The following is a 25,190-nucleotide window of genomic DNA, read 5'->3' as shown; positions in this document are numbered from 1 at the left end:
TAAAGTGACTTATCACTTTCAGGCATAGTAAGATACCCTGAATTTTTTTCTTCTTCTTCTTTTAGTTGTCCTAGAATCCATATTTATAACTATCAGATATAGATTTCTTTGTAGCAAGACTACCAAAAGGTGAAATGGAAGTGTGATGTACACGTGTCAGTGCATGATTGCTGGCATCTCAGAGTGGGTGAGATGAGCTGAGTTCACCTGAAATAGTCAGACAGAAAGATCGCATGTCTGATCATAGGGATCAAGAATGATCACATGAAGGGGTACTGTGAGATGTGGAAATGTTTGCTGAACTTAGCAATGCAAAAAATCCTTACTGCCTTCTGACAAAGTGGTAATGAAATATTGCACTGTGGTAGAAAGTTGATCTACATCTGGTGTGTGTACTTCCATGTTTGTAGTTGGACTTCTTCAAAAATACCTGGGGTAAGAGCCATACCCTCAGTTTAACATCATCCCCTCTGTATTACCATATTTAGATCTGTGTGATCTCTCTGCTATGGTCAGTCAGTGAGGAGGGGATTCTTCTCGCCTCACATTGCTGTCTAAGAATTCAGTGACCAGGCAAAGGTGGTTGTCTGCACTCCCTTTATAGACAAGGGAACAAGGTGAATGTCTCCAGAAACCTGAAGGTGCTCTGCTGTGGTGGGGTGCATCATGCTCTGGGCATGCTTTTGCTTTCCCTCAGCTACCTGAAAGTAGCTGTAATTGCTTTTCAGTAGGTGCCTGAGTTTGAGATCACCAAGGCTAAAGGGCAAGATCACTCAAACCAAGTTGGAGGAGAGGAAATGGGCCTCAATAGTGCTTTTTATTTCTAGACAGTGTTATTTTGTGATTCACTAAAATTTCTGTTTGCTCCTGATGTTTGCAGAGTGAGTCAAATATGAACACTTACAAAGGCTATGCTAATCTCAAACTATATCACTAAACAAAAATCTCTAATCCAGATGTACCTGGTATCCTCCTTGTCTTCCTTTCTCACCCCTCTGAGGAGAAGCCAAGATTTCTTCTGTTGCAATCTCCTTCAGGAGTGACACCTGACATTTCACTCAGAAACTAGTGACTCTGGACAAAGGACTTTTATAATCCTAGGCAGTCAGTTCTGCATTTGAAGTGCTGAGGGAAGTACATTTTGGTTTATATATCTGTGATATTTTATATTCCTCATTATCAAGATATCCAACTGTCTCACAGTGTTCCCTGCATTGCTGCAAGCCCTCTCACACATCACTCAGGATCTATGAGGAAAGTGGGGTAATAAGACCATGTTAGCTCAGAAACAAGCTTTTGTGAGACACTGCAGACCATGCTCAGAGACAGGGGAGAGGAAAAAATGGAGGAGAAGAAACTGGCAGGTTGTACAGCTCTTGTGGAAACTTGAGGACACCAGGCTGCTTCTGTGTTGCATTTTCTATACCTGGATTTTTTCAAGGGACAAAACTGTCTGCCTAAAGAGACCTAAATAATATTGTATATTATTAAAAACATAACATAACCTGTGCCATTTCTCACTGGCATCAATCTTTTGGAAAAATGCAACTCTGTCTTACCCAGATTTCACCCCTAACACCAAAAAAGTATGTTATTTGGATCAAAATTTTTATTTCTTTACATTTATGGTCACATTATTTTAAGAGGTTTTTGTGTTTTTGAAGAGTATGTTAAACCTAAAACTGGAGACACTGTGATAGAACCCACCCCAGAGCACATCTGAAGGGTTTGAGTTTAATAAGTACCTCTTCCATTTTCCATCAATTGATTGAACTTAGCTCCTGTTTCTTTGAACCTCTTGTTCTCACTGAAAGCCGTGCTGACATGCTTTAAAAGCATACAAATAACTGCTACTGTGACTAGCTACACAATATATTCTGCTCTGTAATACACATTTCAGTTCATGAATGCCTGAGGAAAAAGTGGTAATGAAGAGCTAAATCTCTGGTACTACTACTTGTTTTTCCATTTGTTTCTTCATAATGCACAGATCTGATTCTTTGGCACTTCACCAAAAGCATCTGAGGCTGGAGTTAGGTATAACTAAAATTGAAGTGTAGAGCATCTCTAAGGAGATGCTCAGAATTGGGCTGTGGCCAACCTCATACATTAAGTGGTTTTAACTTTGTTATTTTATTAAGGAAATGGAGTTCAGATTTATCACTTACTTCACATCAATAGCATGAGACCAGCTGTTCTGTCCCAAGTCCTCATTACAATGGGAGACACTCAAGTGTGTCACCGCAGGAGTTTATTGTCTAACCAAGATAAAACCAGCAGGTTTTCTGAAAAGTTCTCCAGTTTAAAGGGAAGGTTATGATTCATGTTTCAACTGAGGCAGCAGAGAAGGAGGACTGAGAAGCATTGGCAAAGATGCTGGGATGCAAAAATGGAAGAGCACACATTACACATGGAATGGATGTTGGGCAGGAATTATTTCTATCGGCAGCACTTCCTCTTGAAGAGATCAGAGAGCAAGAAACCCAGGTGGAGGCATTGATGTAATATGGGCTGGAGCCTGAAGACATACTGGTCATGAGAGAATACTTCGTAAAAAGCTCCACGTGGATTAGGACAGGTTGGAGGGGAGGGCCTTAGCTGAGGAGGACAAACAGGGAAAGCACATGGAAAGGCCATGGCGTTCAAGAAGTGGGGAAGATTAGCTAGTGGAGTCGAGAAGGGGAGAAAAGAGCAATTGTTGCCTCCACGCAAACAGTGGGAAAGCAATGGAGAGGAGTGCGGGCCGGAGCGCTGGAGCGGGTGCCGGCAGCGCGGAGCCGGGGCCGGGGCGAGCAGGCGGCGCTGCCGGCGGTGGCCGGGCAGAAGGAGCGGAGCGCCCCCCGGGCGACGCTCCCTGCCTCGGCAGATGCTCCCAGGCGGCCCTGGCGGCTGTCTCGGCCTTCCCTGACACCCCCTCTCTTTCCGCCCCCTCTCCCGCCGGCGGGGTCTTGGACAGCTCCGGTGCCAGCGCTGCCGCGGGTCCCTCCCGGCACCGGCACCTGCTCTGCCTCTTCCCCGCGGGCTCGGCTGAGCCCCTGCCCGCTTTGCAGGGAGGGCGCTGCCCCGGCCCGGGCAGACCCCGGGAGCGGAGCAAAGTCGCGACCCACGCAAAACACGCGCCCCGCGGAGCCCCCTGCGCCGACCCTCCAAAGCCGACCCGTGCGGGCGGGCTCGGGGGCGGCGGACGCCGGGGGGCCGGAAAACACCGGGGACGGAGAAGGAGATTGCCCGGGACAGCAGCCCCGGCCCCGCTCGGGTCGGATCCCTCCCCGCGGGCCGGCCCGTGAGTGGAAAGTTTCCCCGGAGTGACCTCTCATAGTACGCGCCCGCTAGGAAATCTCATTCAAGTATTTTTGTCAATGGGGTGGGGGGTGGGGGGGGGGGCATCCTGCTCCCCGGCCCCCAGCCCGGCTGACGTCACTGCAGAGGCGATAAATATCTGTTGATATAATTGGACGTGAGATTTGGGGTTGCGATAGCGAAACTCGGCCCATCGCCGCTCCGACGGGCCCCCATGATTTATTCAGCAGTAGATCGGGGCACGCAATCGGGCTGTCAGGAGAGCGTCAGCTTATTAGGCAAGTTCTGCGTGATTCCAGGAGAGGGTCTAAGCTATAAAAATCCCGCGCCCCGGCTCTGATTAGTACCAAATCTGATCCCAAGTTCGCCAGGAGCCGGCTCCGAGGGAGAGCGAGAGGAAGGGACGCCGGGCACCGCCGAGTCCCGCCGCCGCCCGCCCTGCCCTACCGCCGCCACTGCCGCCCCAGGTAGGTGCGGGGCCGCGCCCGGACGCGCAGCGGATGCGCTGCCCTGCCCTGAGCGGGGCTGAGCGCCGCGTCCCGCGGGATACGGGGAACTCTCCTGGCCGGGCAGGGAGCGGGGAGGTGGGGAACGGGCGCTCGAACCCCACAGCTCGTGGGGAGAGCCGCCCCGCCACAGGCACCCCACGTTCCCCTTCTCCCCGGGTGGGTGAAGAGGCGCGGGTCGCGAACACGCGTGGATTCTCCGCAGGGGTTCAGCCCAGCCTGGTCCCCGGGAGCCGCTGCCGGCGCAGTCCGGAGCAGCCCCGCGGGGTTGTTCTGCGGGGAGCGGCCGCCTCGACGGCGCGGCCGGGCCGGGCGAGTGCGGCCGGGGGCGGTGTGTGGAGCGCGGAGGGGCGCGGAGCGGCGCGGAGGGGCGCGTTTCAGCACCGGGACAGCGGCGGCCGGGACGCCCCCTCCCCGGCCGCCCGCTGCCCTCCCCGCCGCCGAGGCTCGGCTTTCTAACCCAACCCCCGTCCCCCGTCTGCCCCCGCAGGTTTGGGCCCCGATCATGAAGATCCCGCTGCTGGTCTCCACGGGAATCCTGCTGGTCGCCCTCCTGCCCTGCCAGGAGTGCAGAGCTCTCAGCAAGAGCCCGGCACCCGCCCCCGGGGCTCTGCACCAGCCAGATTTCTTTCAGCAGCAACAGCAACAGCAGCAGCAGCAGCAGCAGCAGCAGCAAACTCTGCCCGTCCTGCTCCGCATGGGAGAAGAGTATTTCCTGCGCCTGGGCAACCTTCACAAGAGACCCGTTGGCTCTTTCTCCGCCTCCTCCAGCAGCACCAGCCACCTACAGCCCGAAGCCTCCGCCAGCAACTTTTTCCGGGCGGCGGTTCAACAGCTGCAGCAGCTGCCCGAGCGCTCGCCGGGGAACCGAGAGGACGGCGAAGCCGAGGGTGAGGCCGTGGAGAGGGAGAAGCGATCCGAGGAGCCCCCTATTTCTCTGGATCTGACTTTCCACCTCCTGCGAGAAGTCTTGGAGATGGCCCGAGCCGAGCAGTTAGCGCAGCAAGCTCACAGCAACAGGAAACTGATGGAGATAATCGGGAAGTGAAACGGCCCCTCCCCGCCTTGCCAAAGAGATTCCGCAGTTAGCACAAGAATAATTACACCGTCCGATGTACCATAGTGCTGCTCTGATGTCATCTCTTTATTTTTATATAGCTTTAAACCTAGAAGGGTGTACTCCGAACAGCCTCCGTCCCTTGACTAGCATGCACAACCGTGTACCAAGTGCAGAAACACGAGTGTCGTTCGTAACCTCCCTTACCTTTATTTATTTCTCCATTTCCCAGTTATTCTAGTGCCATCGCTACGTAGGGATGTGTGAGCATTGGAAGAAATGGTGCCAAGAAGACAGAAAACTTTTCTGCTGGGGGCAGGGAGGTGGGAGGGGGAATCTCTGTAAGCTACTTTCAATCCACTTTTTTTTTCCTGTAAACATTTTCACAATAAAACATCTTTTCAGCGCTCGGTCGATTTGGTTGTGTAAGAGAATGTTTAATATTTATATTTTTAATAAAAGCTGCAAAGTAAAGATGACTGGATAGACTTTCTTGCCTAGAGGCCTGAGGGCTGCTCCACCTTCCTCAGCGCTTACCGGGGCGGGGGGACACCCGGAGCCGTGGACACCCGGAGCCGGGGGGAGCCCTGCATCTCTCCCGGGGATGTTTCCCCCCCGCCCCGGGAGCCCCGTCTCCGCGGGCTCTCCCACAGGCGCGCCCCGACGCCGCCGGCCCCGGACGGGGGCTGCCCCACCACCGTCCTCGGAGCAGGCTGCTCTCGGGAACCGGGTGTCGAGGGCAAATCGGTGCCCCCCAGAGCTGCCGAATCCCACCTCTGCAGCCCCCCGAGGGGGCTCCCTGGCTCCTGCCGCTGTGGCCGGGATCGGGCAGCCTCTTCCCGCCGGGGAGCAGCGAAGGGAAAGCGGTGAGGCGCTCCGCATCTCTTTTGCGTTTTTGCATCCTCCCCGCACCCCAAAAGGGCAGGTTCCTCCCTGCTTCGGCTTTCCCCGTCCCGACGGCGGTGCTCAAGCGGGGTCCCTCCCAGTGGATTCTAGGGAGGCGGTAGTGGGTGTGGAGAAACTTCCCACGAGGAACTGGGGGAAATTTCCAGGACGACATGGAGAAAATAGTAAATCCCTCACCCCGAACCAAATCCCAGGGAAAAGCTGCTCCAGCAGCCGGAGGCGATGCGGTGGCGGTGCTGGGCGGCGCTCGTTCTGGGTTGTGCGAGCTCCAAAGCTTTGCGCGGAGCTCGCCTGCGCAGCCCTCCAAAACTCGCAGGAGAGTTTTCCAGGGAACGTTCTCCACGGAAAACAGATACCAGCGAGGGTTGATGTCACTCGTGCCGGTAGCGACAGGTGTCCAGGACAGGGGCTCACCCCCCACAGCCTGCTAACCAGTCTGCACTGCCAGCTCACCAGTCCTCCTGGGGCACAGCGCAGCCTTATGGCCCCACAAGGCCCCTGCCAAAAGAGTGCACTGCGGGCCTGGCTCGGGGATTTGGGAAAGATCCACCCATAACCCTATTGCAGAGCTTGACACCTGGTCCCCTATGGCACCAAGTGCTCCCGGCAGCCTGACAATCTCTCAAATGCTACTGAGGGATGACACACTACTCCCAGTGACAAAAATCAGAGTGTTGCCTTCAGAACAACTTGTAGAGCCTCTTTTAAGACACAAATTTGATTTCGTTTGGTGGCTCAACATCTGCAAGGCACACAGAACAGGACAGTCAGCATCTGCCTTTTCTACAGCTCAGCACAGGGGCTTCAAATTAAACCTTGAGTACCTGTGACTACCTAATTTCACTCTGGTTTCGTGTAAGAACATGTCCCCTTTTGTACACACACCAATGGCTGAGAAGACACAGACACAGGTTATGGCTGGACAGACTGGGCAGCACTTCAGCAACTGCCCCACACACTCATAGCTGTGTGGAGGTCTTGGCCAGTGCTTTTGATATGTGCATCTTCTTCACTCCTGCCACTGGGAATCTTCCTTACAAATAATGTGTTTCTGTGAGCGTCATCTGTTGTGGTTTAGTAGGAAGAACAAGTGCAAAGGAAGAAATGGCAGCTTCTTTCTTCCCTGCCGTGTTCAGCCTCCGCAGCCTGGGAGGCACCAGTACTGTTAGACACAACCCTGACTTGGGGCTGCCAAGGACATGATAGTGTCACTGAAGTCACCAGCACTGACAAGTTGGGACGCAGGAGGATACTGAGAAGAAACACTGTTTTGGCAAAGGATGCTACTAGAGAATATCATACCAGCATTTTAGCTAAGAACATTGGTGAAGTGTTTACACCTACATGGGGATGTGCCATCAAGTGAGTTACAAAATACTAGCAGTGCTCAGCCTAAAGCTGTAGTGATGCTTCTTCCCTCTTGGAAGCAAGAAATTACTGGAAAACACTCTGACTACAATACATATCGTAACCTGTCCCCATGCTCCCCTCCCTCTCAGGTCTGTCAATTCAAGGGTATGATGTGGAGGTCAGCTGAGTTCGTAGGAATGAATCCTGCTCAGATGTCCCTTCCCAGGCCAGTTTCTTTGCTGACTGCAGCTAGGCTGCCTGTGCTCATGGTCCTTCTGAGGAGAAGCACACCAGAAGCCAGCCAGAGTGAGTCATCATTCATTCAGTGAGTTCAACCAGGAGAAGGAGAAGACATGACGAGCCGGCTCGTCACCCCTCTCACTGCTCACGGGAGCTTCCTCCACTCGTCCTTGAGGGTATGGTTCAGAACCAGTCTGCAAAGGAAGGAAAGGTTGATAAATGGAAGAGGAAAACATGAATTGCATTAAAATCAGTAAGATTTCACAACATGCAGGGAAACAGAATGAAGTGGGAAAGAAGGGAAAAGGCATGGGAGCATGGAAACTTGGTAAGCTAAGACAAGACTTCTAACACCAAATAAGTCAGAAAGACTTTTGCCATGACCAGTGTCTGAGGAAGGATTATGCTGGGTGAGCACGTCTCATCTGTTCTAAGGGCTTAGTCCTGATTTGGACCTCTGGAATATTATTGCACTGAAGGTGATAAATGCCTGTTCAGAAGTGATCCTGAGCCAGCTTGGCTTGTGTAGCTGGGCCTCCAGATTGATGTGAACCAGAGCCAAATGTTATTGCCAGTGCATTGCCACTCAAAATGATACTCGTTCTGCTGTTATGAAATCTGCTTTGGAAGTGTTTTATTTATTTATTTTTCTTTAAAGTCTTCTAATATTTATTTCACTTCAATTTAACTCAGATGAGGAACAGGAAAAAATAATACAGAAATATAAACTTCAGTTTATATCCCTCTTTTTTTGTAGAGGTATCCTACACTTTCAGTAGAAAAAGTAATCTGGACATGTATACTGTAGCTGCTAATAAAAGGAATTTCTAAAATTAGTTGAATATTTAACAGAGCAGTGTAATAGGCAGAAATATTTTACTAGTTCCAGATCTCTTTGGCAAAGAATGAAGACTACTTTGTGATAGTATCAGAAATCCTAATAAAGATAAAAGATATAAAAATGGGTGGCTTGCTAGCTAAGGAAAGCCTTGTGTCTTCATCATTAAAACCACAATTTAACTTGCAATATACAGGATTTTTTTGCCTTTTGTATTTCTAGATACACAAATTCATTATTGTACATTCCTAAAGTTAAACCAGTCATGCTTTGTGCAGGGTTTTACCTCACTTTGGAAACCTCAGCATGATCTCAGGTGAACTATTTGATGTCAACATACTACTCAATAGAGGGCAAATGACAAAGTAATATCCTCTGAATTCCAACATCTCAATCATTTATACAATTGTCCTAAAACAGAAAGCTACTAAAGCAGTGTTGCTAATAGACACATCCAGCAACAAACACTGAAGCAGGGATGCTTGTGAGGAGCTGAAGCATGGGATGGATGATTTTCCTGGGCATTTTTGTGTGTACTTACTGTTAAAGTGTACCACAAGAATAAGTAAGAACTAGTGGTGTGTGAAGTATAAATTGGCTAATGGGCTTCATTCCAGTTACCAGCTATTTGTATCGCCAACAAACAAGACAGCATGAAGGTATGAGAAGAAATAGACCCGTGTTTCTTTATTTATGTCTAATTAGAGTTCACAGTGACATTTTTATCAACAAGATACTTGATTGCTTTAAATTGAATTTAAATGAAATTTAAAGGAAGCAGCCCTTTAATTTCAATTAAACATTATCTGAAAAACTGCTTTACTATTTGAGATGTGGACCAATCTTTGACTTAGATTTGTATATTCGAAGCAAAGCACTCATTGCTACTTACTGCAAAACCCAAACAGGGATCTTGCAGATGAAAATACCTTTTGCTTGCTAACTTTATAATGTGTTTTATTGAGGCCATGAGCATGGTGAAAACATGAGAAAACCAGCTGCCTACTTGAATGGAAAATCCCATTTCCAGCAATGCTGATGAGAGGGGCTGTCTCGCAGGCTCATGGAAAAACATGGTACGGAATTGGGCCCAGGGGGCCAGATCTTCAGCTAAAAGGCAGGTAGCTAATTGAGGCCTGATAATAGAAGATCTGCCTCTCAGCCCTGGAAAGTGCTGATTGCAAATCTTTCAACCTGATTACAGTAAATACACAGCTAGACTTTCTGAGTTATAAGGCATTTGGCACTCTCTTGATCTTGGAAGATGCAGGAGTGTAGGTGGTTTATTAGTCTTTTGTAAAAATTTTTGCCTTTATTTTTGGAAGGGCAAGTCAGAGTGCCTGGACTAGCTAAGAGCAATTTTGAAACTGGTTGAACAATTTTGTGTGCCAAGGCTTCAGCAGTATGTGTAAGCAGGCATGGGACAACCTTCCTCACTTCTTACACTGTAAAGGAATGGGACTGACAAGTGGTTTAAAACACAGTTCCTGCTTTTTTTTTTTTTTTTTTTTTTCCACTTTAACCTACCATCCCAAAATTTACATTAAATCAAGATTAACTTTGAAGCAAAGAACTATCTATAAGTTTAAAGTTACACTGAGTGTTTCATAGGATTTGGTCCTGTTATATAAGAAGAAAGAAAGCACAATCCAATGACTTAGAGTGGCAAGGGTAACTGCATTACCCTGTTAACCACTGCTGCTGGTACTGCATTTCAAGCAAAACAATCTTTGCATCACTGCCAAAACTGTATTTCATAATGTGTTAACTCCTTCATATTTTGCTGTGATGACATCTTCCTGTGTCAGCAAAACAATGTTGGAACTCCAACACATTCCCACTGGGTTTGGCTGGATGAAGCATTTGCTACCTGCACCTTGCTGGACTCAGCAGGCTGCTAGTCTGCAATACCTCGATGTGCCTTTCCAAGACCAATCATTTTCCATCACACCCAGCCAGGAGTGAAGCAAGCACAAAACTGACAGTAGGGCCATTACCTGGCTTTTAGGCTTGTGTTTTCACACCTGTGACACTTCAGTGCTTGTCTCTGAATCATACAGTGACTGAGGTATGCTCTCTTCATGTAAGACAAGAAACCATCAAAAGGTGCCAGCAGCAACTTTGTCCATGTTACTAAGCCCATTCTTCCCTTCCAACAGCAGCCCACACAACTCAGAGCTATATAGTGTGCTGAAATTGTCCAAGACAAGGATTTCAGCTGTAGATTTTACAGAAAAAGGCCTGTTTTGAACCAGGCTGTGATTGTAAAAGATGGAATGCAGAAGCAGGTCACTGAGATTAAGGCATTTGACCGCTCTGTAGGTCCTTGTAATCTCATGCTGGATTATTTTGCTCTCCCTGTTACTGCAACCCTACTCTGCTCCCAGAGGAAAGCTCAGTGCTGAGCATGGCACAGCCCATGCCACATGCCTTTAAGACAGTCCAGATTCAACACTTCATTGTGTCTGTCCATTGCTATTAGATAACTTGTCAAGCTTCTACCTGAGATTTATCTTTGCCTTGGTGATCTCATGGGTAGGACTTGTTTTTCACATTACCTAGAATAACAAGTCCCAACCCTTTGGGTCCCTAAAAGTAATAAGGAATAACTAAAGAGTTTACCTCAGATTACATTAATCACATTAGGGCAATGCTGAGAGAGTGCTGAATACTTACACTTTGATTTATGTTTTCCCCTGTGGTGTCGAGTGACATCAGATGGTGCTTTCAACAAGCACCAGGAATTTTCACCAGGCCAGCTCATGAAGTGGGGAGAGAACCATGCATGACTGATGGTTGGTTTTGTTTTTCCCATAAGCAAAGTCCAGGCTGAAGTTTACATGCCAATTCTATGGAGGTGCTGAGCAACCACAACTCCCACTGAGCAACCATTCAGCACTCCTCAGCATCTGGCACGCTAGAATTTGCATGAATAAACAGTATAAGGATCTCAGAGTTGAGCCTGATGAGTCGTTTCAAAGTTGCAAATATTCAGCATCTTTTACTATTTGCTTCCTTAAGCAGGGCTCTACTTAAATCTGTATAAGGTTCTTGTAAAAGGGTGTGGAGAAGAGGAAAGATGTCAGTGGGATGGTTTGTCATAACATTTTCATCTATTAGGTCCAGCAGTTATCCTATTTATGCTGGGGAAAAATATGTAGACTAGGCTTTTTAGACATTTAAAATACAATGAAGTCTACACATTGTTTTCTGCTTTACCAGCACTACCTCTGTAGCCTTTAGGTACAAAGGCTGGGATCTGTACTGACAAACTTTAGTCATCCAGAAACAAGATATCTACTCAAGCAAACTCTATTCATTCCCTCTAATGGGAGTGATTAGAGAAAGGCACAACCAGAAGGTGATTTGTCCCATCCTCAAAGAAGTGGATTGCCCTTTGGAGGTACCTGTTCCTTTCTACTGACTCTACAGACACTCTGGGCAACTGGGTTAGACTAGATTTGCCTTTTAAGCAATTATACAAGCAAGATTCCAGCCAAGAATTTCAGAATATCAAAAACCTCCTTGATAGGAATTCAGAACTTTGACTGCAGTATTATTTTACAAGATCACATACTCTTAAATTTAGGAATTGGGGAGGAAAGGCGAAGGGCTGAATGGCTTCATAATCTACTTTAATTCAGAAGGATGAGGTGGTTGGCTACAACTTATATGAAGGTCTTCTGGAGTAACAATGCTAACCAAAGCAGGTTTTGTCCCTTGGGTCCCCATTCACCTCTTCCTGCTTTTGTTCCATGGTTCACTGCCCATTTGCATTGCTGCAGCTCTTTGAAGGGCTGTGCTAAGAATGGGAATGTCACTGGAACGACATCAATTTTTGGTTGGTTTTTTTGAGGTGAAGGAAGCTATTTTTAAACCTGGATCATTTGAATGATTTGGTTTCAGCACAGCTCAACAAACAGCTGCCTCAGCACCCTGTAAGTGGTGGCATCTGGGCAGCAATAAGAGGCAGGGCCATTTGGCAAAAAAACTCCTGAATCACCTTTGCTGCCAGAGGAAAAAATGGATCCACACCCTTAGAGGCACATGAACTACCCAGTGCTTTTGCTGCCTACTCTTGATCCAGCAGGAGAGCAAGGGTGTGAATTTGTTAGAAAGTGTGGGTCTTGGAGAGAGAAACAGTGAAAATACAGGTTTCTTGCTTCCAGGGTTTCTGTAGTCTCTGAAAATGAGCTAGAAATTAAATTTAATTCCCATTTTTAGCTGGCTTGTTTAGAAACAACCCCCAGTGTTGACAAGAACAGGCATGATTAAAAAATGCTAGCTGGTTGCAAAGCAATCACAGAATCTGTAGGCTATGTTTGTCTGCCTCAAATGTCAAGTGTTACACTTCTGGCACTCAACACTTCCAGGCAGCGGAAACAAAGGGAGCACAACAGGTTATTTTTAAATAGTTTAAACTTTAGTTCAAGCATTTTGTTTTCAGATTTTTATGCAGTCTAGCTCCTTCAGCATAACACCTGGCAGCTGTCACAACAATATTGTTTCAAAGCTAAGAGGCTGCTTATTTTGCATGGATTTTTTTTTTATCAGTAGGAATCAACAGAGCATTCTCCAAAATATTTGCTACAATTACCTGCCACAGAAATACATAAGGTAGCAGACAAAATTATATGCACAGACAAGCTCCATCAGACACAGAATTAGACATATCACTCCTTAATAGTGGTCAGTAATGAATTTTAAAAGTCTGTTGGGAGGAGATGCTTCAATAGATCATCACTGCATTACAATTAACATTATGTGGATAATGTCTAATGCAGATCCTCCTACCTAATGATCTCAAAGTGATAAAATATATTTCAGAGGAAAACAGCACAACTGGCTTATTTTGGTATAGGTTCCACACATCTCCCACAGGACATGGAGGTCCAGACACTTGAACCTGTGGTGAAAACTGCATTAGAGCATGGTGTGGGAGAGCAGCCTTTTTCTCAGCATTACTTGGGACAAATTAAATACAGTTACCTTATATAAGTCACCTATTTTTTTCATGACTCAAAGAAGAAAAGGCAGAAATAACATACTTGTGTGATGTTTGACCCATTGCAGCACCTCACTGATCCAACTTTTTATTGAGAGTAATCCACTACATATTTGCAGGAAACCTAGTCCTGCTACTGTCCAAGAAAATAAAGTAAACCAAAGAAGAGAGTCTTAAAAATATGCAAATATTAAGGCTGCATGAACAGAACAGTCTGTCCTGTATTTATCCACATCATTCTTTGTTCCTCTTGGAGTGAAGGGTTTTTGGGACCTCCTGATCAACCAGCCTTTTACCATTTCTGCTCACTTCCAGCCCTGCTGGAGAGCTGTATAGCAAAGGAAGGATCCTATTGAGAGGCTGCAGATGTAAGTGCTGATCACATAGTACACACTGGTCACCAGTGCCAGGAAGCTACTCATGAATACCAGTTCTTCCCTCTTCCTCTTACTGCTGCTTTGTCACACAAATAGATATGATTTCAGATTAACAAATTAAATGTGAAGTAAAGAACTTCTAAGAACTTCTCCACAGCAGTAATCAATCTAATCCATGTTGTAGAAACTTCGCTGTTAGCTTTCAGGGAGAAGTAGCAAAAATAGTAATGGTTTAATGTCTTGTCTGTTTCTGTCAGGCAGTCTTTAATATGGACTTTGGTATATCAAAGCTTTTTCTTCCTCTGTAAATGGCACCTTTGCAAATCCAATGAGTGACACAGAGTGATAGTTCAGACTGTGATTCACCCTGGAGCTCCATTCATGGGATCAGATAACAGAGGCAGCATAGCTTTGAGGTGTGTAGACAGACACATCCCATGCTTGGAGGCTCATCCTGTGCTGCTCACGTTGTGAGTGACTGACTGACCTGGGCTCTTGTAAGCACGCAGGCAGTGAGAGTGGTGTATGTGTGATGTGGACACAGCACAGCTTCTCTGAGGGATAAAACCAGTGGAGGTGCAGGACAAAAAGCCAGATTGTCAGCTAAAGCAACCTGTTGTCATTCCCCAAAGCCACCACATAACAGAAGAGTCTTGGCCACAGTTACCATATTTTTTCCCTCATCAGCTGTTGCTGCTACCACATTTTCTTTGTGTGCTCATTTTTCCATGTCTCCAGTTGCCTGAATCTGCTTCTTACTGCAACCACAGCAACTGAAGCTGTTATCCAAGCTATGACTCCGCTCCAAAACTCCAAAATTGCTCAGTGAGTAGCACTGTGATTGCCCAGATGGATGTCTGTCACGTCAAATCTCACATTGCAATCTCTGCTTGCCCGTTAGCAATGCTGGCCTGCTTGCACAGCACTCAGCCAAGTGATGAGCAAGATATTAAATCAAGCTTCTTTCTGTCCATCTCACACAGTTCCCAGGTGAAGTCCAAGGAAGCGGTGATAAATTCTGATCTTAGAGCTTTGGATTCAGTCACAATTATTGATCAGGTATTGATAGGGTATCGAGTACAGATTGCAGTCACTGTCACTAGAGGCAAGCTTGGAACTGACCTGCATGTTGGTCAGGCACAGACTCAATTTCTTTTAAAAAATAAATTAATTTTTTTTATAAAACTAAACTTTTAAATTGTGCATAAGTATCAAAATGAATGTATTTTAAAAACAAATCTTTTGCCAGATGTTGAAGAAGCTCATCAGCACTAATGGGGGAAATGACAGCTATATTTTTTCAGTAAGGCATTTTGTAATAGAATAAGTCATACAGCAAGTGTTTCATCATGAACAAAAACCACTTCTGTGTACAGAAATGCTGAACCAGGAGTGCTCTGAGTGACTGATCTGTATTTCGATCACCACCTTCAGTGGCTGAAATAGACTCAGGCAGATTTTATAGGGTTGCTCTCTAAATTGAAAAGAGCAATGAGAAATTCAGATCACTTATCCTCCAGGACCGTGAGATCCTCATTTTCTGCTCAGTCAAAGGCATGATGTCTGTGTTTGACATCTGTAGCATGGTTTGAACATCGCACCGCCTCTTGGCTGACAGCCAGGGATAACAGGGTTTTTTAATTAGTCACTGGTCTCTTACTTAATGACCTGAAGATTATTGCAAAGATGCCAGGAATATATATCACCTGAAAAGAGATAAATCACCTGAAAAGAGATACAAGGCTGAATCATCACTGTTTGATATGTCTGTCTCCCTATTTTCCATTTAATTTTGGCTGCAGATGCAGCCCCCTGGTCTTTATCTCCATTTTAAATGCATGGTAGGTGGGCACTGCAGGGTGCTGCAGTCCAGCCCCTGCCTGCTCAAAAGCTTGGAAACCATGCAAGTGGAGTGACCCCAACACTGGGGCTCAGGCCCAGTTAACTAATTACCACCACTGGGATTTTCAATCAAATAGGCTGGCATTTAAATATTGATCCATCTCCAGTGGGTACAGGACTAGCAGTGCTGCTTTCCAGAGGTGAGTGAATGGCTGCACTGAAAGCCTGGGCTGCCCCAAGGCAGTAAGATAACTAACCAAATATTCCACAAGCAGATGGTTTGTGTGGTTGTGACATACAACTACCATAAAGTGATGCAAACCAGAAACAGTTCATCTGTGATTAAGAAATATTTTTTGTTCACATTCTATTTTTCTTTCCAAACTCCTTAACAATGAGCAGAACGAGTGGTGCTTGGAAGAGGAGGCTGAATGGAGGTAGAATTCAGTATTTAAATGAGCAAGTCACAGAAAGATAATGTCTAGGTGAGCCTGGCTTTGTATTAATTTCAACAGAAAAAATAATTTTGTCCAAACTCTCATTGTGGAGATCCTTTTCTTAGTAATAGACTGAGAAAAATGAAATATCCATAAATCAGATGGTATCTATGACTCACCAGTCAAACAGCAGAGCAGACTATTTGAAGGAAAACTTCAGGTGAAGTATTTGCCACTCATATTAATTATGAGAAACTGTTGTCTGAAATCTGGTCTTAATGCATTGCCCTCACGACTCATCACTGCTGCCTCTGAATCACCCAGGTAATTCTCAAAATTAAGGGAGAGGGAGGTGTTAAAAGAGGAACAGTCAACACTTTCCTGATTTCCTCTGCATGTATTGCCAAACTAAGGGGGAAAAAATTCACCTGAAGCACAAAGTCAAGATACAAAATGGAAATTTACAGGCAAAATTTGCCAGCAACTGAACATCAGTCAGAGTGACCACAGATGTTGCTGCTATCACTGAGCCCCAACTCACTGAGGGAAACTACTGAGAAGCAAAGGCAGAATTTCTTGACTGCTAACTGAGTTTCTTGCATCTAGTGTTTGTCCTATAGTTCAGGTACAGGCTGAACACTTTCCCCCCCACCCCCACCCCCTGCCCAGGATGAAATTTAAGAGATGTTTAGGAAGAAGATTGAAACATAGTTTGATTTGGCTTCTATACCAGCTGATTCAAGGGTCTCCTACAAAAAGCTCCGCTTCATGGAGAATAGATGACTCATTTTCATTCAGTCAAACCTTGCAGATTTTTTAATGGTACAAGAATAAACTCATCAATTTTCTACCTAAGGAAAAGTAAAATACAGGTATATCAAGACCTAGATTGCAAATCTCACGTTATTTTTTTCTGTCTGCATTCCTGGATCTTTCATTAGCACTAAACACACTTGTTGCAGGGAGCAGAGAGCCTTTGGAGCAGCAGCTGGTGTCTTGGAAGAGAGCTACCTGGGCCATGCCTGTGGGTGTTCTGCTCTGGGGGAAAACTGGGAAGGCTGTGTTGGGCTGGCCAGAGGGAATGGAGACCCTTTCTTAGCACAATTTCTGCAAGATCAGCCTTGCAAGGCTGCCTTCTCCTGAGCAAGAAATCCTGCTTGGAACAGCTGAATTAAAGTAGGTACCTGTCTTCTTTACCTGAGCAGATTGGCAAGACTGAGTTTCCAATTTGGTGAAGAGAACGTTTATTGTTTGTGTGTTCTGTTGCCATGCTTGTGCAAACATTCCAGAGAAGCACTGTGCTAAAATGTGGGACCACGCCTTTTATACCCTGATGGGAAAGTGAACATATGTGGGAAAAGATCACAGTGTAATCTCTTAGCCTTATTTTGGTTTTCAATGATCTTATTTTGTCCATGTTGTCTGCATATTGACATGACAACCAATCAGCTAAAACTTAGCTAAATACTGACCTCTCTGATGTGATTTAAAGCTGTCTCATGGAAAAAAAATTGAAGTATCACCAGCTGAAATTGAAATACTCAGCAGCAGGGCAAAGAGAACTACAGTACATGAATACAGAGAGGACTGTCCTTATGGTAATTCTGACAGATGGCATAAGGTGGCAAGCAAGTAATAGAAAATTTTAAAACTAATGAAACAAGATTAGCATAGGCCATTCCATTAGTATTTCTTCTCCCAAACAGTTCAGTCCCAATTATATTTTATATCCTCATGGAATTAAACCACTGTACTTGCTGGCTGCAAAGGGAAGTTAGATCAGGCCACTGTTTGTGGACGATTAACTTGCATTTCCTTTCAGACTAAATGTATATGCTGGAATCCTTTGGAGCCACAGACAGACTCTTTTCTTATGGGGAATTTGAGCAACGGAATGCCCGGTCCAGTACTTCGCCTTAGGTGAAATAAACTGTAACCACAGACACAGACAAACCAAGACATTCATCAGCACTCACAAATCTATATGGTTTCACTGCATGAGAGATGTTGCTGACAAAATATGATGAGGGAAAGTTGTGGGACTCTGAGATCTGTTTCTCCCATGCACTGGAAAGGGCTGCTTGCTAATGTCTGTGTCACCTGCCACTAATACATCCCTCTCATGGCTGCAAGGCAGTTCATCAGTGCTATTCCTGCTCTCCATGTTGTAATCATTTGCTGCTGGTTGTCATCTCCAGAGGCTCAGATCCCCCCAGCTTTAGTCACTGAACAAAGGCAGCTGGGTTGGGAGCAATGTCACCTCACACTCAGCAGGCAGGTGCAAGAGGTGCCAAGTGAGAAGCAGCAGCTGCTGCTGAACTCTCTCTTACAGGAGATGCCTCTCATTCTCTGTCAGAGGCAGAAGCAGCCCGTGGTGACCACACTGCTGACTTAGCCACTCCCTGAAGAAGGATGAAGCTGTCTAGTGCAGAGTTATCTATTTTGTTCATGCTGAGTAATCTTCTTTTGGCCCTTCTTACACCAAGCAATCGGTACACCTGTGGGCTGCAGCTCCTGTTCCTTATCCCTGCTGCTACACCCTCCCACACTCTGCAGGAAATTTATAGATGCATCATTACAATTTCTTAGAGTGAAACGACCCTTAAATAAAGTAAATGTTGGCAATTTATAGCGGAACTGCTCTCTTTTTGCTGCTGAAATATGATGAAAACCCTATTGGTGCATTTTATTAAAAGAGCTTGAAGATAAATTATATGCTGCTCTAATGATGACAGTCATGCAGATTTATATTATTATTATAAATAATTATACAGTTATTCAAAGTAATTTTGTTATTTGACTTTCAGGGGCTTATCACACAAAGGAACAAGGGCAGTGGCCTGATATTTCATATGAAAGATAAAGACACTTAAACTATCTAACCAGCCACTTCACTATGCATGGAGAATAAAACCATTTTTATGCAAATATAATCTGAGACCAAAATGTCTTTTTCCTTCACCTCCTTTCTACTTCATTATTAAATAAATCATAAAGATGTCACTGGAGACCACATAGAAAGAGGTCTCAGATGGTAGAAATAAGACTTTCTGCATTTGTCTATTTTTAATTTCAAAAGGTATTCTGAATCAAAAAAAGAAAGAGAGGGGAAAGAAAGCATAGTGCTCTTCACATGCCTGATTTCCCAGGAGTAAAAACAGCCTCTATGTCCTTTATTAATGATACAACAAATCTTCAAAACAAACACAAGTAAATGAAGATTAAATGATGATCCATGAACTTAATTGAGATTCACATCGTCCAATGCTCTTCAAATTCAAATTACTACCAGACAGTGAATCCTTTTGGCTAATTTGTGCAACTAAAGTCTTTTGAGTCAGAGGCTTTGGTCTTCAGTAAGTAACGTTAAATATCCCAGTCATAATACAGAATTCTCTGTAGATCAGTCATATCACACTGAAAATCGAACACACATATATGTCTTACCTAAGAGGGCCACAAATTTAGAGGTGGAAGAACTAAGTCATGGATATTGTCTACCAAAAAGGGGTTACTCCAGAAGAGATGTTACGGAATAGTTAAGGTGTAGATTACAGAGTTTGTGTTTGGGACAACTTCACTTGGTAATGAAGTTCTTAGTCCTTGATCCTGTGGATATTTCAGCTCTTAATGTGACTTAAGGAACAAAAGCCTTTGTTTAAATTGTGTGGGATTCCTGCAAATTCTGCATTTCAGGGTCATGATTGGTACTCCATGTTCACTGGGAACGTGGGAGAGATAGCTCTGACCATCTGTGGTGGGACCTGAAGGGAATGTGGGGTGTTCTGTGTGAGCTGGGGTGTGAAAGGACCCTTTCCACTATTTCCATGGGGACCTCTGAAGAGTAGGGCTTGAGCCATCCACCCAAGGGAGTACAGGTGATTTGCTTGCCATGCTAATCCTGGCAGCAGGATTACTCAGTGGATTTGTTTTCCTGACCTTAACCCCTCTGATGGCAATTATTACTCTCCAACTCTTCCCCCCCAACTAGTTGGACTGAGCAAGCTTGGTGTTTTTCACATCTGTCAACCAACAGGTTCTCCATGCTGCTGGTCATCTGAACAGCAACTGAAATACAAGCCCATATATCTGCAACAGTAAATGTCTCTTTTCATTTTGAACCAGGGAGATGCAATGTTTAACCATGCAGGAGTAAGCTGAAGAGTGGCATTTGTGAGGAGGAAGAAATTATTTAGGCAGCTTGTATTGTGAACTAGCATGATGTTTTTGGATAGGAAGAAAGGGAAAAAATCCTTTAAAGCTATGTAGGAACATCACCAGATGCACTATTTGAACTGTTAGTTAATGGTAAAATGAAATATTTCCTACCCATGAAAGTACAAATCATGTATTGAATCAGATTCCAAAGATGATGTAGTATGATAAGAAATGCCAAAAGTGTTGTGCAGAATGCTAACTCCTGTGAGAAAATAAGAAGAGTGCTTCACCAGTGTTGTCATCACATGAACTAGTCATTAACACTATGTTCTGTGAAAAAGCTCTGTTTCCACAGCACTTTTCCATGATATACTTTAATTAGAGGAAGGGAGTAAATACAGTGGTGTGAAGAACATCAGCTGGGTTAAAAATAAAATAAAAAATAAGGGAATATAGCATTTCAGAGTGGGTTGTGTAAAACCACATGCAGGAAAAATACAGAGCTGAAGTTCACATACTTGAAAATGATTACTGCCACATGACAGCAGTCATTTCCTTTGTCACATAAACAGAGCTCAGCTTAGATCCTTAAATCTGGCCACAGCATCATCTCACGGCATCACCTCACTTGGTCACTCTGCTTTTTCTATTCTTCTGCACTTTTCTGCTTCTTGTGCTTTCCTATCTCTTGCTCTGTCTCCAGCCCAATGACAATCCCATCCTCAGCTGTTTCCCCTGCTCCTTTCTCCCACATCACCAGAATCATGAGCTACTCTTCTCAACATCCTCCTCCTTCTTCCAAAATGCCAGTGTCACCTGTGACCTGGGAAAATATTGAGATGCAGCAAAACTCACATACCAACAGGAACTGACATTTTTCCTATGTGCCTGTTTTTGCTCCTGGTACTCAATGAAGAAAGCTGGGTACCAGGCTGCTGTTGTTTTTCAGATAGCTCATCACATCACATCAATCAGGAAATTAACCTAGTACTGAATTTACCTACCTATTGTAAGGTTAAGCTGCCTGGTCATCAGTGTAACTCATAAGAAGAAACAGCACCAATAAATTTCACTGTGAATTTATTTTTTGCCAGGTCATTTTGAATATACTTAAGAAGATACTGTCAGAGTAGGTTTGATAATTTTAAAGTACTTTTGTTTTTAATTCCACTCAAATATTCCCAAATCAAAACCTGACTTGAAAAATAGCCACTGAAATTTAGTGGCAAAATGTTGCTTTTTTTAAGAAAGTCAGTGAATTCAGCCACCAAATTCAAGTGTCACTGACTGAAACCTCTAGCAGAAGATAAATGTCCCTTTTATCATATCTCTGTGAACTCCTTCTCCTAACTTTTTGCCTGGCACATGATTGTTTATCTATATTGTCTGACAGTCTGTAATTGTTGACTATATAGCTGCTTATATATGCTATATAGTCATATCCAGACTTAAAGGAAACAGCACAAGATACTTAATACCCACTTTTGCTTTCTCTCTCTCTCACACAAACATAATCTCCCCTCATTGCACACATACAGGTAATTGCTTTGTTAAAACATCTGACTAGAACCTGTAAATTATGATGGCTTGATTTACAGAGTACTGCTCATGGGCTGGTCACCAGACACTGGAGCTGTAGTGTGCAAATCCTTGCACAGCTCCCTCAGCTCTGTTCCTTGTATCTTTGGCCCATGTGGAGTTTATAAACATGTGCTGAAGGAGGATTGTTCAAATTCAGGTTATACCAACTCTAATATTGTCATTTTAAGTAAAACATCCTCTGTACTCAACACATCAGTATCTGTTATCCTATGATGCTGCTGAGTGTCTAACACTGAGCTGAAATGTATTATCTTCATGCTCTCTTTTAATCAAGTCTCAAGAATCCTTGGAACAATCCCTCTGCCACAGATCTGAACCCAGGAAATCAGACTCCTTACTGAGCGGCAATCAAACGCACAAGAAGGCTCTGGGTGTTTGTATAGCTTTGTGCTCACATGGGGAAGCACTCCAGGTGCAGCCATAGAGCTGCAGAAGGCGAAGCCAAGCCATAGCTGCTCAACCAGTCATGGTAGGACAGCACATACACAGACTGTCAGCAGGTGATGAGAGTAATCTCATGCACAGGATTTCTCTGTCACTAACACATGCAAGAATCTGATGTGCAGAGACATCACCGGCCTCTCCAATAGCTCCTGTGCACGAGTAACTTGGATAACAGCTGGCACAAGCAAGGTGCACTGGCAGGTAAGCACAAGCAACCACCAGCATGCTGCTTTGAAGCTACAGTCAGCCTGCCACATATTGAAACCATCTATAAATCCAGTGGATTTGCTGAAACAACAATTTGTGCTGTTTTCATATTTTTGAAATTGTTCTTATTCTTTAGCATGCAGAGGAAAATGAAGTCACATTTTCCTTAACAACTGCTGTTCCCGCCTTGCTGCACGTCCCAGCCCTCTGGGGTGACTTCGGAAGCACTGACCTTGGACATCGCTGAAGTGGCATTACTTTCCTTACCACTCCCTGGTGCACTCTCCTCGATTGTTGCTGCTGTCGGGGCTTCTGCCTTCTTTGCACTTGTTTCCAGAGAAACAGGAGTCCCTACTTTCCCCAGCCCACTCACCGGGGTTGAGCTTGGACTGCTTGGTCGCCGTGATTGGGACTTATACCAGCTAGGGTAAAACAAGGGATCGATGGTTTCAGCTGTGGCCGGCACTTGAGTGTCAGACTCGGGAGTCTGTTGAGAACCACTTGGTGTCACAACAACATCCTTAATCAGGACAGATAAAGAGAAGAACAAGCAGAGTGCACCACGTTACCTTCCTGCTGTAGCATGTTCTGCATGTTGTGTTTGTTAGATATAACTGCAAGGCATAGGTTTGTCCTACTAATAAGATCTGAAAGAATTGCAATCAAAATGCTAAGCAAAAGCAACTATCCTTTGAATAACATAAACAAGAGAAAGAAGATAAATGAGCCCAACAATAGAACAGGAGGGTAGAACTAGCTGGGAAAGGGGTGCTAACTGAGAAAGAAATAAGCAAGGGGTTCCTTAATTCAGATAAACCCTCAATTAAATTCTAAAATCTTAAGGAATTCTGCATAAGAGCTTCATGAACCCATACCAGCCATGAATGAGAGGTGTAGGTACCTTCAAATGGCTTGTTGGGTTTTAGGTTAAAAGTAACACTTTTGCCAGTGAGTCTGTTGATATGAGCAGTCAGAATAAAGGGAATACTGGAGAGAAGCATTTGCCCACCGTGAGCCTTGCCATTAATTCTGTAAGCCAAGCACTGTTGCTGTGCCAGGAGGAAGAGCAGCCAGATGAACTGCACCTCACTACCTGCATCAAGCTCTTGGGGTTTCTGCACACAGTCTGCTATCAGCACTGCATTTCTCCTTTGCCTTTTTACACCAGAAGGCAAAAACTCAAATACAGGTATCCCCTACACCACAACACCCACACACCATGTCTGTCTTTATGCCTGACTATCTCTTAACGGCATTTTACAATGTCTAGAGCAGCATGCTGTACCTTTCTCTATTTAGCCTTAAGAAATTAGAGAATTCATGTTGGTGGGCAGAATTGCTTATGTCTAGTTCTTGTTTGAATAAAACCTTGCATTAGTTAGGGAAGACAAGTTTAGTTAAGTCACTGCAACTCTGCAAATTTTGATTAAATCAGTAAAGCCTAATTTAAGAGCATCTTCACATGACTGATGAAAACTCACAGAAGTTTTTAGATCAAAGAAATAATGAATCTATAGTATTTATTTTCACTTGTTTCATGTGGGGAGCTTGCTACAATCAAAGATCCTTTGTGTGCTTTCTTGCTTTCACATAGGTCTCCTCAAATATATTCACAGCAGTCTTTACCCTCTCAGCAACTTCACTGAGTAGATTGTGTAAGAGGGAAATTTACTAAGTTAATGGTATTCAAGGCAAACTAAAGTAGCACATGAAGTATATTTTTAAATGTACATCTTTTAGAATATACAGTAATTATGGTCTCATTCTAGTCAAATTCCCTAAGAAAAGTGTTGGCTTAAAATATTCACACCCTGAACCTGTTTGCTGTTAGGTTGTAAGAGGCAGTTTCCTCTCCTGTTTGGTATGATATTCTTGCATCTACCTAGACATATCCCAAGGATGATCAGAGCAGAAGGCAGCAAGCACCATTCACAGAAAACAGATTAGAAGTATAATCTGAAATCTGGTGGTGGAAAGCTTCCTAAATCCAGAGGGAATACCAAATTCTCTTAGTATAAATATTTTAAAAATAATCTAATTTATAACAGTTAGTCTGAGTTAAATCACAGCAAGCAGAACATTCATTATAATGCACTTAACTCCCAAACTGAGTCTTTTTTATTTATAACTTATGTATCTCATATATATATCTTAATTTATCTAGCAGCTAATTTTTTGCTTATCAAGTCATACATGCACAGGTTGAAGTAAAGTTTCATATATGGGTACAAGGGCAGTAAATAATTTTGCCCTCCAGTGCATCGACTCCCTTAGCCCTGCTCCTGACTTGGTGCCCACAGGGCACAGGGGAGCATTTTCTGGCTCTGCCAGGTGCACTCAGCATAACTGGCAGGTCAGTGGGACAGCAGAGACATTTACCTGACCAGCTGGGGCAGCTGGAGTGGGTTCAGCCAGCAGCTCTCCCCCTGAACTCTGTGCTTCGGAGTCCTGCTGAGGTGGCTGTGGTGCTCTCTCCATGCCTTCCTCTTCCACCTCTTCCTCCTCTTCCTCCTCTCCTGATGACTCTGTGTGGACTTCACCCAGGCCTTCGCCATCCTCTGTCTCCTCCTCCTCTTCTTCTCCCTCCTCCTCTGATAGGACATGTGCAAAAGGACAGGTTGAGCACTATGTGGCTTCAGTCTTTAGGTAATTAAAAAACCATTTGCAATTGCACAGCAAGCTCACTGACAATCTGCCTGGCAGAGAGGGTGCTGGAGAGGAGCCTGCTCCCACCAGCCTGGACTGGGCACTGCCCTGGAGCTACCAGCAGGAGCTTTGGGGCCAAACACACATGTTAGTTAAAATCTTAAGCTGGCCCTTTCCATGGGAAGGAGGACAGAAATTCCTGTCAATGCAGTTATCCTCATGAGGAATGTGCAGCACAGCCCTGCGTGTTTTGGGGACAGGCTACCTGGGATCTG

The 25,190-nt window shown here is 44.8% G+C and overlaps 2 protein-coding genes across 5 annotated transcripts in view; one reads left to right on the top strand and one right to left on the bottom strand.

The window, feature by feature from the left end:
- Positions 1-3,459: 3,459 nt before the first annotated feature.
- On the top strand, positions 3,460-5,337 carry CRH (corticotropin releasing hormone). Its single transcript, XM_015619959.1, has 2 exons — positions 3,460-3,767; positions 4,297-5,337. Exon 2 carries the CDS (start codon positions 4,312-4,314, stop codon positions 4,852-4,854), a length of 543 nt encoding a protein of 180 aa, XP_015475445.1. The 5' UTR covers positions 3,460-3,767; positions 4,297-4,311; the 3' UTR covers positions 4,855-5,337.
- The window catches only part of TRIM55 (tripartite motif containing 55), a 37,164-nt gene continuing 17,027 nt past the window's right edge, over positions 5,054-25,190 (bottom strand). Inside the window, exons 8-11 of one of the 4 annotated variants that reach the window (XM_015619958.3) lie at positions 24,649-24,860; positions 22,502-22,789; positions 20,188-20,278; positions 7,347-7,553 (exon numbers count right to left, since the gene is read on the bottom strand). In XM_015619958.3, the coding sequence (XP_015475444.1) occupies positions 7,543-7,553; positions 20,188-20,278; positions 22,502-22,789; positions 24,649-24,860 (602 nt within the window). In that variant the 3' untranslated portion in view covers positions 7,347-7,542. Of the gene's footprint in view, positions 7,554-20,187; positions 20,279-22,501; positions 22,790-24,648; positions 24,861-25,190 lie in introns of all 4 variants that reach the window. The other 3 variants (XM_015619955.3, XM_015619956.3, XM_015619957.3) reach the window with 3 other exon arrangements.

This window comes from Parus major, chromosome 2, assembly GCF_001522545.3.
Source record: "Parus major isolate Abel chromosome 2, Parus_major1.1, whole genome shotgun sequence".
NCBI lineage: Eukaryota > Metazoa > Chordata > Aves > Passeriformes > Paridae > Parus > Parus major.
Note: the sequence above shows the minus strand (reverse complement) of the source record. Positions and strands in the feature narration are given on the sequence as shown.

Coding starts and splice junctions, on each gene's coding strand:
- CRH (XM_015619959.1), top strand. CDS start 4,312: ATGAAGATCCCGCTGCTGGTCTCCACGGGAATCCTGCTGGTCGCCCTC.